The sequence below is a fragment of the Callithrix jacchus genome, chromosome 21 (assembly GCF_049354715.1).
Source record: "Callithrix jacchus isolate 240 chromosome 21, calJac240_pri, whole genome shotgun sequence".
Taxonomy (NCBI): domain Eukaryota; kingdom Metazoa; phylum Chordata; class Mammalia; order Primates; family Cebidae; genus Callithrix; species Callithrix jacchus.
The window spans coordinates 51,837,238-51,852,387 of NC_133522.1; the positions used below are offsets into that span (position 1 = coordinate 51,837,238).

General features: G+C 48.9%; 1 protein-coding gene across 6 annotated transcripts in view; it reads right to left on the bottom strand.

Moving 5' to 3' along the window:
- Nucleotides 1-15,150, bottom strand: part of MCM3AP (minichromosome maintenance complex component 3 associated protein) — a 56,538-nt gene that overhangs the window by 18,576 nt on the left and 22,812 nt on the right. For all 6 annotated transcript variants that reach the window (XM_078358667.1, XM_035283021.3, XM_035283019.3 and 3 more), the window contains 8 exons: nt 14,611-14,813; nt 13,423-13,523; nt 10,030-10,161; nt 9,568-9,681; nt 7,860-8,012; nt 4,961-5,158; nt 4,042-4,110; nt 3,647-3,781 (listed from right to left, as the gene is read on the bottom strand). In XM_078358667.1, the coding sequence (XP_078214793.1) occupies nt 3,647-3,781; nt 4,042-4,110; nt 4,961-5,158; nt 7,860-8,012; nt 9,568-9,681; nt 10,030-10,161; nt 13,423-13,523; nt 14,611-14,813 (1,105 nt within the window). The remainder of the gene's footprint in view (nt 1-3,646; nt 3,782-4,041; nt 4,111-4,960; nt 5,159-7,859; nt 8,013-9,567; nt 9,682-10,029; nt 10,162-13,422; nt 13,524-14,610; nt 14,814-15,150) is intronic.

Consider the following 15,150-nt stretch of genomic DNA (forward strand, 5'->3'; position numbering starts at 1 on the left):
CAGATCTAGGTCCAAAGTTAACAAATCTTACTATGAAGCTGACCTGCACAAAACAGGCTGCCATTTAAAAATGGAGCAATGATCTTTCTTGTTCTTTTTTTTTTTCTTTCCCTCAGATAGGGTCTCACTGTCACCCAGGGTAGAGTGCGGTGGTACAAACTCAGCTCACTGTAGCAAGCAAACCTCCTGCCTCAGCCTCCTCAGTAGCCGGGACTACAGGCACGGGCCACCATCCTCTGCTAAGTTTTGTTAGCACAACACAGATGTTGCTCACACTGGCTTCAAACTCCTGGGCTCAAGCAATCCTTCCACAGCCTCCCCAGTTGCTGAGATTACAGCTGTGCACCACTGCACCTGGCTTCTACTTGTTCTTAATTGAGCAGGAGGGAGTACTCATAGAACCGGCTCACTCTAACGTGACTTAAGATTCTGAAGCATTAAGATTTTCAGCAATAGAAAACATCCCTAGAGTTTGAAATACATATTTTTTATAGATCAAATTTCTCACATCTGAGACCTTAAGAATTCCTCAGTGATATATGAACTTAGCAAATCATGAGACAGCTATTTTAAGAAATGAATCCTCAGCTGGGTGTGGTGGCTCACACCTGTAATCCCAACACTTTGGAAGGCCAAGGCAGGTGGATTGCTTGAGCCAGAAGTTCAAGACCAGCCTGGGCAACATAGCAAAACCCTGTCTTGACAGGAAAAAAAAAAATAATTACAAAACCTAGCCCAGCATGGTGGTGCGTGCCTATAGTCTCTGCTACTCAGGAAGACCACTTGAGCCCAGGAGGTCAGGTTGCAGGGTGCCAAGATCACATCACTGCACTCCAGCCTGGGGGATAGAGTGAGACCTTGTGTCAAAATTAAAAAAAAAAAAAAAAAAAAAGGGAAAAAGGAATAGCCATTTAAATATTTTTAAGATGCCACAACACTCTTCTTTGTTCCGCCGTCCTATGAGATGAACATCATGACTCTATTTCTCTTTCCTTACTGCATGTGTTCCAAGCTTGCCTGGGCTTTCTAAGTGAAAAAGTATTCTGGAATTAGATAATGGTGTTTAAAAAGAAATGCGTTCAGAGAACTTCGAACCCTCATACATTGCTGGTAGGAATGTTAAAGATGCAGCCACCACGGAAAGGTTTGGCAATTCCTCAAAAACTTAAACATACACTTACCATAAAATCAGCAATCCTACTCCTAGCTATATAACCAAGAGAATTATAAATCACATGTCCACACAAATACTTACATGTTAGTATTCATAGCAGTCTTTTCACAGTAGCCAAAAAGTAAAAACCACCCAAATGCCTATCAACCGATAAATGGATAAATAAGGTATACTCACACAGTGGAGTATTATTCAGCCACAGAAATGAATGAAGCACTAACATATGCTTCAGTGTGGAAAAGTCTAGAAAACATTCCGTAAGGGAAAGGTGCGATTCAGAAAAGGCTACATATTATATGATTCCATTTATATAAGACGTCTAGAATAGGCAAATTTATGGAAACAGAAAACAGATCAGTGGTTTCAGGCTGGGTACGATGGCTCACATCTGTAATCCCAGCACTTTGGGAGGCCGAGGCAAGCCGATCACCTCAGGTGAAAAGTTCAAGACCAGCCTGGCCAACGCGGCGAAACCCCATGTCTACTAAAAATACAAAAATTAGGCTGGGTGGTGTGCACGTGTAATCCCAGCTACTCGGGAGGCTGAGGCAAGAAAATTGCTTAAATCCGAGAAACAGAGGTTACAGTGAGCCGAGATCGCACCACTGTACTCCAGCCTGGGCAAAAGAGCAAGATTCCATCTCAAAAAAAAATACGGGTTTCTTTTTGAGTGAAAAGGCTTTCTGGAATTAGTTAACAGTGATGGTTGCAAAACCCTGTGGATATATCTAAAAATCACTGAAATGTACACTTCAAATGGGTGAAGTTTATGGTATGTGAATAAAATTTCAATAAAGCTATCTTAAAGAAACTGTAAGCCAGTAGTGATGGTTCACGCCTGTAATCCCAAAACCTTGGGAAACCATAGCACATGGATTGCTTGAGCCCAGGAATTCAAGACCAGCCTGGGCAACATGGTGAAACCCCATCTTTCAAAAAAGAAAAACCATTAGCCAGGCATGGTGGCACATGCCTGTAGTTCCAGCTACTCAGGAGGCTAGGGTGAGAAGGTCATTTGAGCCTAGGAGGTCGAGGCTTCAGTGAGTCATTATCACACCAGTGCCCTCCAGCCTAGGTGAGGGCAAGACCCTGTCTCAGAAGAAACAAACTGTAGTTGCTTTAAAACTATGACTTCTTGGCCAGGAGTAATGGCTCACACCTATAAGCCCAGCACTTTGGGAGGCCGAGGCAGGTGGATTATGAGACCAGCCTGACCAACATGGTAAAACCCCATCTCTACTAAAAATACAAAAAGATTAGCCAGGCGTGGTGGTGCGCGCCTGTAATCCCAGCTACTCAAGAGACTAATGCAGGAGAATTGCTTGAACTCAGGAGGTGGAGCTTCAGGAGCTGAGCCATGCACTCCAGCCTGGGTGACAAAGTGAGACTCCAGCTCAAAAACCTGGGGAAAAAAAAAAAGACTTCTGGCCAGGTGCACTGGCTCGCTCCTGTAATCCCAGCACTTTGGGAGGCCCAGGCAGGTGGACTAAAAGGTCAGGAGATTGAGACCCGCCTGGCCAGCACGGTGAAACCCCATCTCTACTAAAATACAAAAAAAAAAAAAAAAATTAGCTGGGTGTGGTGACATGTGCCTGTAATCCCAGCTGTTTGGGAGGCTGAGGCAGGAGAATCACTTGAACCCAGGAGGCAGAGGCTGCAGCGAGCAAGATTGTGCCACTGCACTCCAGCCTGGCAACAGACCGAGATTCTGTCTCAAAAAAAGACTTTTGTATGCTAGTTACAGGAAGTAAGACCATGTCAATTTTTTTTCTTTTTTAAAATGCCAAGTTTCTTCTGAATGGTAAAAAATCAAACTATAGTAAACAATAAACTGTCTAAAATAAAGCAGGTCTATCGACACCTTAACACAGCTTTAAATACTGTTGCCAAGTGACATGGTTCAGATTTGTGTGCCCACCCACAATCTCATGTTGAACTGTAATCCCCAGTGTTGAAGGAGGCGCCTGGTGGGAGGTACTGTATCGGGGGTGGATCTCCCCCTTCCTGTTCTCATGACAGTGAGCTCTCATGAGATCCAGTTGTTTACAAGTGTGTAGCACCTCCCACTTTGCTCTCTTCCTCTTGCTCCGATTACGAAGGCCATGCTGCTTCCCCTTCGCCTTCCACCCTGACTGTGGGTTTTCTGAGGCCTCCCCGGCCATGCTTCCTGTGCAGCCTATGGAACCATGAGCCAATTAAACCTCTTTATAAATTATCAAGTCTCAGACCATTCTTTAAAGCAGTGTGAAAATGGACTAATACACCAAGTTTATGGAATAAAAATGGAAATAATCAAATCTAAAGTTTCAACTTAAAATCCTGAGCAAAACAGACCATAAATCCAAGCATTAAAACGTTAAACCTACGCTTCAGAGTTCCCATCACACATAAAAGGAATACCGGCCCTGGCCCACAGCTCTGCCCCCGTGCACTTCGCCTCTTCGAAACCCCACAGGGGAAACCCTTCCTGACCTGCCAGGACTCCCTGGGGACTGCTCTTCTCCATCCGGCAACACCAGCACCAGCTTCCAAAACACATGCTCCTGCCTCCCAGGGAGGTGCTCAGCCACAAGGGACGGCAGGTCCAGAGACGCCCACGCCACATCACTGGAAGGAAAAGACCGCCGTGGGTTAGCCAGGATGTGAGACCCTAGCAGGAGCAGCACACACAGCCTATGAGCAGGAAGGGGCAGGGTGGGGAAAAATCAGGGTCAGAGGTTGAACTGCAAACTAGAAACCCTGTCTGAAACTCAGCCAAGAGACCTCAGATGCATGAAGGGCTGTCAGTGTGACAGACGGGGAGATGGGGTGGGGAGGGGGGCGGGCGGGTGACCAGGGAGCACACAGAAGGGTGGAGCATGACAGACCTCAGCAGCTGCTGGTAGAAGTGCTGAACCTTCATCTGGTGAACGGTCTTATTTCTGAGCTGCCGTAACCTGCAAAGGAAAGCAGAATGACAGTGTCCCTGCAGGAGCTTAGTGAAAAGTACTGACTGGCTAGTGAGTGCCCCCTGGGGAATACCCAGGAGACTGAAAAAAACTTTCTGCTAAAGAAATGGGTTACAGGACAGGCACAGTGGCTCACGCCTGTAATGCCAGCACTTTGGGAGGCCGAGGCAGGCAGATCCTGATGTCAGGAGATCGAGACCATCCTGGCCAACACGGTGAAACCCCGTCTCTACTACAAATACAAAAAGATTAACTGGGGTGGTGCCACACCCATAGTCCCATCTACTCAAGAGGCTGAGGCAGGAGAATCGCTCGAACCCGGGAGGCAGAGGTTGCAGTGAGCCAGTATTGCGGCCACTGCACTCCAGCCTGGGTGACAGAGCAAGACTCCATTTCAAAAAAAAAAAAAAAAAATAATGGGTTAAGAGGATTCCTTCATTCCTGCTGTGTGCTGGCTGTGGGAGATTCAGCAATAAATCCTGCCCTTCAAGCATCTCTAAATGTTGTCCTGGCATGTGGGAGGTGTCTGCACTGTGGGCAAATGCTGCCAGGTGGGGCTGGAGCTGGGGTGTGTGTTGCAATCTCACTAGGGTGGTCAGGTGATAGGTGAGCAACGACCTAAAGGAAACAAGGGCAGCCAACATGACAAGTCCCAGCAGCAGAGCGCATGGCTATGCTGGGCCACAGCTGGACCTAGCATGTTTGGGGAGGGCAGTGAGGACAGCTGGGGAAGGGGCTGGGTCCACAGTGCAGAGACTTGGCCATCGCTAGGTTCGCCGCCGAGACAGGCAACGCCACCTGGCTGAGCTGTCGGAGGATCCCTCCAGCTGATGCTGACCTGGTGCAGGAGATGCCCAATTTCCCTGCGTGGCCCAGGTCCAGGAGACCCCTGGCCAGGTTCTCCTCAGCAATGGGGCACTCTGCGCTGGGCGCCAGTGCCCTCAGCCGGTTGCTCACGTCCACGCAGCAGGGTGCAGCAGGGAAAGCCCGCATCTGGCGCCTCAGTTTCTTCCGGGCTGCGACAGCTTCCCTCCACCTGGGGGGCACAAAAACACATCATCACTGAGTGTTTTCAAGGTCTTCAAACCAATAAACAAATTGGAGTTAAAACTCAGGCATGTTGCTGACTTGGCCTACCAAAAATAAATAAATAAATGAATGAAAACAACTCAGCTATGGGGAAGGAATGCCATCAAATGAGCATGCTGAGCAATGAAACTAACACGGAATGCGCTTTGGAGGCCGACTTGGCAATACGGAGACATATGGGAAGAAAGCTGCCCGGGTGCCATGGCAAGAAACTGAAGGCACATCTGTCCCAGCACAATAAATGATTGCTCAGACACAGCAGTGACATCAAAGATGAATAACTGATTACTTAGACACAGCGATGACACCAGTTAGACTTAGATGCAATCACACAATTAATTATATAGTCAATCTTACATTATTCTTCTCTACTATTAACTTTTCCTTTAGTATTACAGTGTAGAAACGTTTTTAGCCTTATATTATAGAAATAACAGGGTAAAATATAATTAGGAACTAAAGGGACACTGTGAGAAGTGATCAGGAGACAACAGTAAAAGCCCTGTGGTAACGCCAGTGCCTGGGGAGGTGCCCGTTACTTAGCAGGCAGGCCTTGCCCTAATGCCAGCTTCTGGGGAGGTGCCCGTTTACTTAGCAGGCTGTGAGGGCGAGTTCAGAGAAAACTCTGCTCTGCTGGCTCTTGAGGAAGGTCTGACACTAGCCAGCCGGCCCACAGACATTCAGGAGCTTAAACACCTCTCCGTGGTGCTGTGCTCCGACGGTCACGATCCTTGTCCACTTTCATGTTCCACTTTCCCAGCCGATGCTCCCTTGTAAATTCTTAGAATAGAGGAACCCTAAAAGCCTTTGATCTCCCTGATAAGTGCATGGAAAGATACTGATCTATGTGCCTCCCCTCCTGGCAGCAGCTACCTGAGGGAGGGGCCCTCTGTACTGTACCCATGTGACCCACTGAACTGTGCCCATGTGGCCCCCATATTTTAAGAAAGTGATTTGCTTGACCCCTAGCAATCATGTCAGATAATTCACTCTCCAGCCCTGGCCCCCTGCCTTGTATACAATAAATGTCAGTGAGTCCAGGCATTTGGGGCCACTGCTGGACTCTGGTAGCAGTGTTCCCCCAGGCCCAGCTGAATTCTTACCTCTGTGTCCTTGTGTCTTTCTCTTCTACGATCTATCATCTCTGCACACAAAAGAATACCCACAAGACCCTGTGGGGCTGGACCCTGCAGATACAGATCTAGGATACATATGCCCAGCCGGGCACGGTGGCTCACGCCTGTAATCCTAGCACTTTGGGAGACCAAGGTGGGCAGATTGCCTGAGCTCAAGAGTCTGAGACCACCCTGGGCAACACAGTGAAACACATCTCTACTAAAATACAAAAAATTAGACGGTTATGGTGGTAGGCGCCTGTGGTCCCAGCTACTCAGGAGGCTAAGGCAGGAGAATCATCTAAATCCGAGAGGTGGAGGTTGAAGTGAGCCAAGATCATGCCACGCCACTGCACTCCAGCCTGGGCGACAGGAGACTCTTGTCCAAAAAAAAAAAAAATGATACACATATATCCCTTGACCCATAGCTGCTACTGACAGGAATTTATCTCCAGAAACACATGCCTGTGTGCAACCGGGTGAACTGTCTGTACAAGGATGGTCACCAGGCACTCTTTGCCAGAGCTAAAAGGAGAGCCACATCGAAGTCCATCCACAGAGGACCAGGAAGGTCATCACTGGTACATTTTTGAACTGATCTCAACACCAATGGCAATCCTGAGAGCTCAACACGCTACTATAGCCAGGCCTCCACCTCTTACCAGATGGAGCATAGAAAGGCTCAGGGCAAAGCAGGGGTCAGGAGGTCACCTGTGCCAACAGCCACAGGAAAGGACAGAAAGTCTCTGGATGGATTCACAAGCAGCTGCTGCTCGAACAATGGACGGTCTGTTGTGGAAGGGAGACTCACTTCTCCCCATACTCCCTTCTATACTGTTACAACTGTCAAGGACACTATTACTTATTTAAATTTCCCTGTGAAATAAATCATACAACACACGTAACACATATGTGCCCCGTTTAAAGATTAATAAGCACCTATGCACTCTCATCCAGTTGAGACGCTGTAGCCATGAGAGGCAGCCCTCCCATTCCCAAAAGTAACTACTGTGCTGAGATTATGATCGTTATTTTCCTCCTTTTCTTTAGGATTATACCACTATATAAAAATCCAAAATAAGCGATTTGGTATGAATATACAGTATTTGTATATTCCCTGTTGATCGCTTTTTTCCCACGACTTCTGTTTTGAGATGGAGTGCTCCCATTTGCTGGTGCAGAGTCATCATCTGGCCTGTTCACAGCCATCTCCCAGCACCCAGTGCCATGGGCATATGGCAGCATCCTGTAAGTATGCTGAAATACAGAGCAGCCACCACACCCCAATCTAATTCCTGACTTTTCCCCTTAGTTTATACTGTGTGCACATGTGTGTGTATGTGTCGCACATAATCAGGTATTTCTGAAACCCAATATAAACCAATTGGAGTCCGTTTTAGGTATTCATTGCTGTAACATTTTCCCTGATCCTTTTACCACTGAATAAAGGAACTGAAGGCTCATACATTTTGAATCTGGTAAAAGACTCTTCCCCATGCGTGTGGATTTTGCCTATAGGGACACAGGACTCACCGCTGCAGATACTTGCAGAAGCACTGAAGCTCCTGGAGAGTCTCCTTTGCAGTCTGGAAGATTTCCTCCACGAGAAACAAGTCCACGAGGTGGGCACAGACATCCTCACAGCAACGGGCCATGCGGACCCTCTGGTCTGTCTCTACTGCTTTCCTAAGAAACAGGGCAATCAGCATGGAAGACTGCACTCAGGGCCCACAGATACTGAGGGCTTGCTTTAAAAGTTCAAGAGCTGGCCAGGCACGGTGGCTCACGCCTATAATCCCAGCAATTTGGGAGGCCTAGGCGGGTGGATGACCTGAGGTCGGGAATTGGAAACCAACCTGGCCAACATGGAGAAACCCAAGCTCTACTAAAAATACAAAATTAGCCGGGCATGGTGGCACAGGCCTGTAATCCCAACTACTCGGAGGGGTGAGGCAGGAGAATCACTTCAACCAGGAGGCAGAGGTTGCAGTGAGCTGAGATCATGCCATTGCACTCCAGCCTGGGCAACAAAAGCCAAACTCCATCTCAAAAAAAAATAAAATAAAATAAAAATTGAAATTAAAATACAGAAATCAGCTGGGCATGGTAGTATGTGCCTATAGTCCCAGCTACTCAGGAAGCTGAGGCAGGAGAATTGTTTGAACCCAGGAGGTGGAGGTTGCAGTGAGCTGAGACTGCACCACTGCGATCCAGCCTAGGCGACAGAGCGAGACTCCATCCCAAAAAAGAAAACAAAAAAACAGTGTTAAGAGTCTGCATCCTCAACATTAACATGTAATTACATGTTTGCTGTAAGTGAAGCTTATATACTTAAACTGCAGACACCTAGAAAGATACAGTAAAAACAATTAAGTGGTACAGGCTGCCAAATTACAGGGGCAAAGGGGCCCTTGTAACAGTTAAGAAATAAACTAGGCCGGGCGCCGTGGCTCACGCCTGTAATTCCAGCACTTCGGGAGGCCAAGGCGGGCGGATCACAAGGTCAAGAGGTTGAGACCATCCTGGCCAACATGGTGAAACCCGTCTCTACTAAAAATACAAAAATTAGCTGGGCATGGTGGCATGCACCTGTAGTCCCAGCTAACTGGGAGGCTGAGGCAGGAGAATCGCTTGAACCCGGGAGGCAGAGATTGCAATGAGCTGAGATCGCACCACTGCACTCCAGCCTGGCGACAGACTGAGGCCTCTGTCTCAAGAAAAGAAAGAAAGGAAGAAAGAAAGAAACCTTTATCTTTAAAATAGTCAGAATTTTTAATTAATTATTTTAGAGACAGAGTCCCACTATGCTGCCCAGGCTGCAGTACGGTGGCCATCCACAGGTGCAGTCATTGCACACTACCTGGACCTTCCGAGCTTAAGTCACACCTCAGTCTCAGGAGCTGGGACTACAGGTGCCTGGCTTAGAATTTGTGAATGACCATGCAGACAACCAACCACAAAATCTTCTCATCAGCAATACCTGAGATCTGCAATTGGAAGTGTGTCAAGTATCTGATAAATGCCAGTGGCTACTAAGGATGGCTGACGCTGGTCATGTGGTGGTAGCCCTTGTATAAAAGAGAATTTTTTATAATAAAATTCTTTGTCGAATATATATCAAATACGTTTGGTCACAAAATCAAAGCTTAAACAGGAAAGCACATTTCCAATAGGCCATCCTCAGTGGCTGGAGACACAGCCTCTGTCTCCTGGCACAGCAAGGCACCAATGTTTCACTTACTTCAACTCCTGAGAGCAAGTTTCCCTCACGAACTCCATCATCACCCATTCCATCAGCTCTGCAGCCAGGCCCTGGCTCAGCTCAGTTAACGCCAGCTCTCTCTCCCGTTTCAACCTACAAGGAAGAGAATACCCAAGGATAATGTTTCAGAATAAAAATAAGTGCTGCTTGCTTTACTCCCCAGCCGTGCAGACAGGGACTGAGCTGTGCTGCCTGAGCCAGGAGGCCACCCCGACTCCAGCTCCCGACACCACCTCCCTTCCCCTGCCTTTCCTGGCTGAGGAGGGCCACTGCTCACAGGTGGGTATGGCCTGGGGACTTCTACCCACTCCTTGGGCTCAAGCGTATGAGGGCACTGAGAGGGCCAGCAGGGGTTGAGTAGCAGCACATTGCACAACAGCAAGGGCTTCCCGGCCAGGGTCCACTCTCTCCCGCCCTGCTGCGTGGACACGACACACCAACCTTTCCTCTTCGGCCCGCTGCCTCTCCTGCTCTCTCCGCTCCGTTTCCTTAGTCACTTCTTCAGCTGCAATGTGCCTCAAAATGCCTGTGGTTGCAGCTGTTAACAAATCCTCCACAGCAGCATTAGAAACACTACACAGAGCAAAGGGGACAGCATTCAAAATCAAAGTAAAAAGCCACGTCAGTAAGTGTCTGATACTGACAAGGAAAAACACAGCTTCAGTATCCCTAATCCAAAAATCTGAAATCCAAAATGCTCCAAAATCTAAAACTTTGAAAGCACAGCATGACATGCTTTCAAAGGAAATGCTCATTGAATCATTTTAGAATTCAGATTTTTAGGTAGGAGATACTCAACCGGTAGATAGAATACAAATATTCCAAAATCCAAAAATATCTGTGATCTAGAACACTGTCGTCCCAGCATTTTGGATAACGGATATGCAGTCTGTACGTGTTTGGCTGTCAGCATACAAATTAAGCCACTGTTAGAAACACACCATTTACCAAAACGGACTCGTGAAGAAACAGAAAAAGCTCAACAGTCCTGTAATTCTTAAGAAGACTTCCAAACAAAGAAAAGTATGAGACCAGAAGGTTTCACTGGTAAATTCTATTAAACACCTACGAAAATCTACCACCAATCTTTCTCAAACCCTTTCAAAAACTGAGGAGGAGAGAACATTTACTAACTCATTTTCTGAGGCCAGCATTGCCATAATATCAAAGACAGACCAAAGACACTAGAGGAAAGCTAGAGACTGGCCAGGCAGGAGGTGGCTCACGCCCATAATCCCAGCATTTTGGGAAGCTGAGGTGGGAGGACTGCTTGAACCCAGGAGTTCAAGACTAACCTAGGCAACACAGGGAGGCCCCATCTCTACAAAAAAATAAAAACTTAGCCAGGTATGGTGGCATGTGCCTGTGGTCCTAGTTACTTGGGAGGCTGAGGTGGGAGGATGGCTTCAGCCTAGAAAATCAAGGCTGCAGCTAGCTGTGATTGTGCTTCTGCACTCTGGCCTTGGTGACAAAGTAAGACCCTGGCTCAAAAAAAAAAAAAAAAAAAAGGAAAACTACAGACCAATATTCCTCATGAATATGGATATAAAAATCCTCAACAAGGCCAAGCATGGTGGCTCATGCCTATAATCCCAGCACTTTGGGAGGCCAAGAAGGATGGATCATGTGAGGTCAGGAGTTCGAGACCAGCCTGGCCAACATGGTAAAACCCCATCTCTACTAAAAACACAAACATTAGCCAGGAGTTGGTGGCAAGCAGCTGTAATCCCAGATACTTGGGAGGCTGAGACAGGAGAATCACTTAAACCTGAGAGATGAAGGTTATAGTGAGCCAAGATTGCGCCACTGTACTTCAGCCTGGGCGACAGAGCAAGACTCCAGCTCAGAGAAAAAAACAAATCTTCAACAAATGTTGGGCAGAGTGGCTCACACCTCTAATCCCAACACTTTGAGAGGCTGATGTCAGGAATTCAAAGCCAGTCTGCACAACAAAGTGAGACCGAGCCTCTAAAAAATTTAAAACTTGGTTGGGCACGGTGGCTCATGCCTGTAATCCCAGCACTTTGGAAGTCCAAGGCGGTAGATCACCTGAAGTCAGGAGTTCCAGACCAGCCTGGCCAAGCAAGACTCTGTCTCAAAAATAAACTAATTAATTAATTAATTAAACCAAGGAAGCAAAAACTTTGTATGGTGAAAACTATAAAGCATTCCTAAAAGAAATTAAGGATGACCTAAATAAATGGCATCTGATACTCTCAGATTAGAAGATTTAATATTGTTAAAACAACAATATTGGCCAGGCGTGGTGGCTCATGCCTGTAATCCCAGTACTTTAAGAGGCTGAAGCAGGCAGATCACTTGAAGCCAGAAGTTCTAGACCACCCTGGACAACATGGCAAAAGGCATCTCTACAAAATATTAAAAAATTAGCCAGGCGTGGTGGTGGTACACACCTGTAATCCTAGCTACTTAGGAAGCTGAGGCAGGAAAATCGATTGAACCCAGGAGGCGGAGGTTGCAGTGAGCCGAGATTGAGCCACTACACTCCAGCCTGAGCAACAGAGAGACTCCATCTCAAAAAAGAAAAAAAAAAGATGACAATACTACCCAAAACAGTCTACAGATTCAATGCAATCTCTATCAAAATCCCAACAGCACTTTTTGCAGAAATAGAGAAAAACTCGTCCTAAAATTCAGATGATCTCTCAGGAGACCCCATATTAACAAAACCATTTTGAAAAAGAAGAATAGATAGAGGGAAAATTCTTTTTTTTTTTTTTTTTGAGACAAAGTCTCGCTCTGTTGCCCAAGCTGCAGTGCAATGGCGCGATCTCGGCTCACGGCAAGTGCAATGGCTCATGCAGTGCAATGGCGCCATCTCGGCTCACGGCAAGTGCAATGGCTCATGCAGTGCAATGGCGCCACTCGGCTCACGGCAAGTGCAATGGCTCATGCAGTGCAATGGCGCCATCTCGGCTCACGGCAAGTGCAATGGCTCATGCAGTGCAATGGCGCCATCTCGGCTCACGGCAAGTGCAATGGCTCATGCAGTGCAATGGCGCCATCTCGGCTCACGGCAAGTGCAATGGCTCATGCAGTGCAATGGCGCCATCTCGGCTCACGGCAAGTGCAATGGCGCATGCAGTGCAATGGCGTGATCTCGGCTCACGGCAAGTGCAATGGCTCATGCAGTGCAAGGGTGCAATCTCGGCTCATGGCAACCTCCGCCTCCTAGGTCCAAGCGATTCTCCTGCCTCAGCCACCCAAGAAGCTGGGATTACAGGGACCTGCCATCACACCTGGCTAATTTTTTAATTTTTAGTAGAGACAGGGTTTCACCATGTTGGTCAGGCTGGCTCAAACTCCTGACCTTGTGATCCACCCAACTTGGCCTCCCAAAGTACTGGGATTACAGGTGAGAGCCACCACACCTGGCTTTTTTTTTTTTTTTTTTGAGACATAGTCATGCTCTGTCACCCAGACTGGAGTGCAGTGACACTATCTTGGCTCACTGCAACCCTCTGCCTCCTGGGTTCAAGCGATTTCCTGCCTCAGCCTCCCAAGTAGCTGGGAGTACAGGTGCCCACCACCACGCCTCGCTAATTCTTGTATTTTTAGTAGAGAAGGGGGTTTCACTATGTTGGCCAGGCTGGTCTTGAACTCTTAACCTCAAGTGATCCACCCACCTCGGCCCCCCGAAGCACTAGGAATACAGGCATGAGCCACTGGAAAATCTCCATGACACTGTATTTGGCAGTGACTTATTGGATCATGACTCCAAAACACAAGCAACTTTAGTAGAGGAAACTTCTGGAGGACTGGGTGCAGCTCCCCACTGCAAGGAGCAGGAGGGGAGCACCAGATGCTACTCACCCCAGAGCAGCAGCCACGTAGGCAGCGCCTGCAGAGCCGACTTCCTCACAGTCCCTCTGCAGAGCCTCCTGGATGAGCTCATCCACCACCTGCTCCAGGTCCTGTGGAGAGACCAGCATGGGGGTTGAAGGGAACATCCCACCCATGGCAGAAATCCTGGGTAACATGTTGTCACTGACAGTCTGCAGGTATCTGGTGACAAAAGCACATGACCCCTGACACAGGGTCAGCTAGGCTGCTGCAGGAAAAGTGTCCCCTGGCAAATGGAAAGCAGATGGCCACAGAGCACCCTGGCCCAGACATCTCCAATCTACATCAAGCAGCCTCCACTTCTGAGGCCACTCTTTATGCTCCCGCTCAGAACTCCCTGATCCCAAGAGGGGCTGACGCCCAGTGCCTGTCCCTAAGTAGCCAGAGTCGCACAATCCAGTCCCACAACCATAGAGTTAATAGGCTCTACTCCACAGTAAGGCACTGGTCAGGGGCCATGCCCACCCTGCAGCCACATGCATCAAGGGGCATACCCACCCCAGGCCAGGCCCATATCAGGGTGCACAGGCACACAGGCCACACACACCATGACCTCAAGGCCATGCCTATCAGAAAACACAGCCACCCCAAGCCATGCCCACAGGAGAGACACCCAACCCGGTCAGACCCATCAGTAGGGATACCCACTCCCAGGTAACACCCACAGGGGACAAGATCACACTTATCAGTGGGGACACCCAACCCCCGGACATGCCCACCAGGAAGACACACCCACTCTCAGGCCAGGCATACTGGGGCCGCACCTACCAGGAAGACACACCCACTCTCAGGCCACACCCATCAGGGGAGACACCCACCCTCAGCCATGCCCATGAGGGACATATCCCCCCCATCAGGGGGCACACCCACACCTAGGCCATGCCCATGAAGGCGTACAATGCTGCCCATGATCCTGTCAGGAATAGACAGGTGCTGAGTTCAGACACACAAGGGCGCAGGCCAGTGCTGAGAGGAAGCTCCCAAGATGAAGATGGGACTCCACGCTGAGCCTGGATGGCAGGCCCCAGACCTGCCACCTGAGGCTGGCTGACTCTAGCAAGACCCCTCCCTGGACTCTCCGGAGACCAAGCACCACAGCCCACCCCATGAAGTGGAGACCAAGGACATTAGTGCACAATGACCAAGAAGAGTCCCTACCTCATCAGAGTACATGGGCAAGGGCTCTGGAGGAGGCAACTCAGGCTGCACAGGGGGCTGGAAGAGGCCAGGCGCCACGGACATGTTCAGTGCCAGGATGGGAGGCAGAGGCACTGGCGAGGGCGCAGGGGCAGGGAGAGGCTGCGGGAGACTGGGCAGGGGCGCATCTACCTCTACGCCACACTCCTCTCCCCTCCCTCCACCTGGAAGGAAACACAAGAGGAAACAGAGCTGTAGACACAGGGCGCCTGGCACCACAGAGACCAAGGTCTGTGCAGGGACAGCCCCAGGCCACCCATAGTGACCCTGACAACTGGCCTGCCCTCCTGAAGACCAGCACATTGGACACACACCACAGTGGACACATCCACCCTTCATGTGAAAGACAAGCCCCAGGAGGTGAGGGAGCCAGGAGCAAGGCTTCACGGCCCCTCGGTCCACTCCCCGTGAGCTGAGCATGAGGGAGCGCCACACTGCTGGGGCCAGACAAGACAGGTGCTCAGGCTCCTGGGAGGCATCGTGGCAGGAGAATGCAGCCAG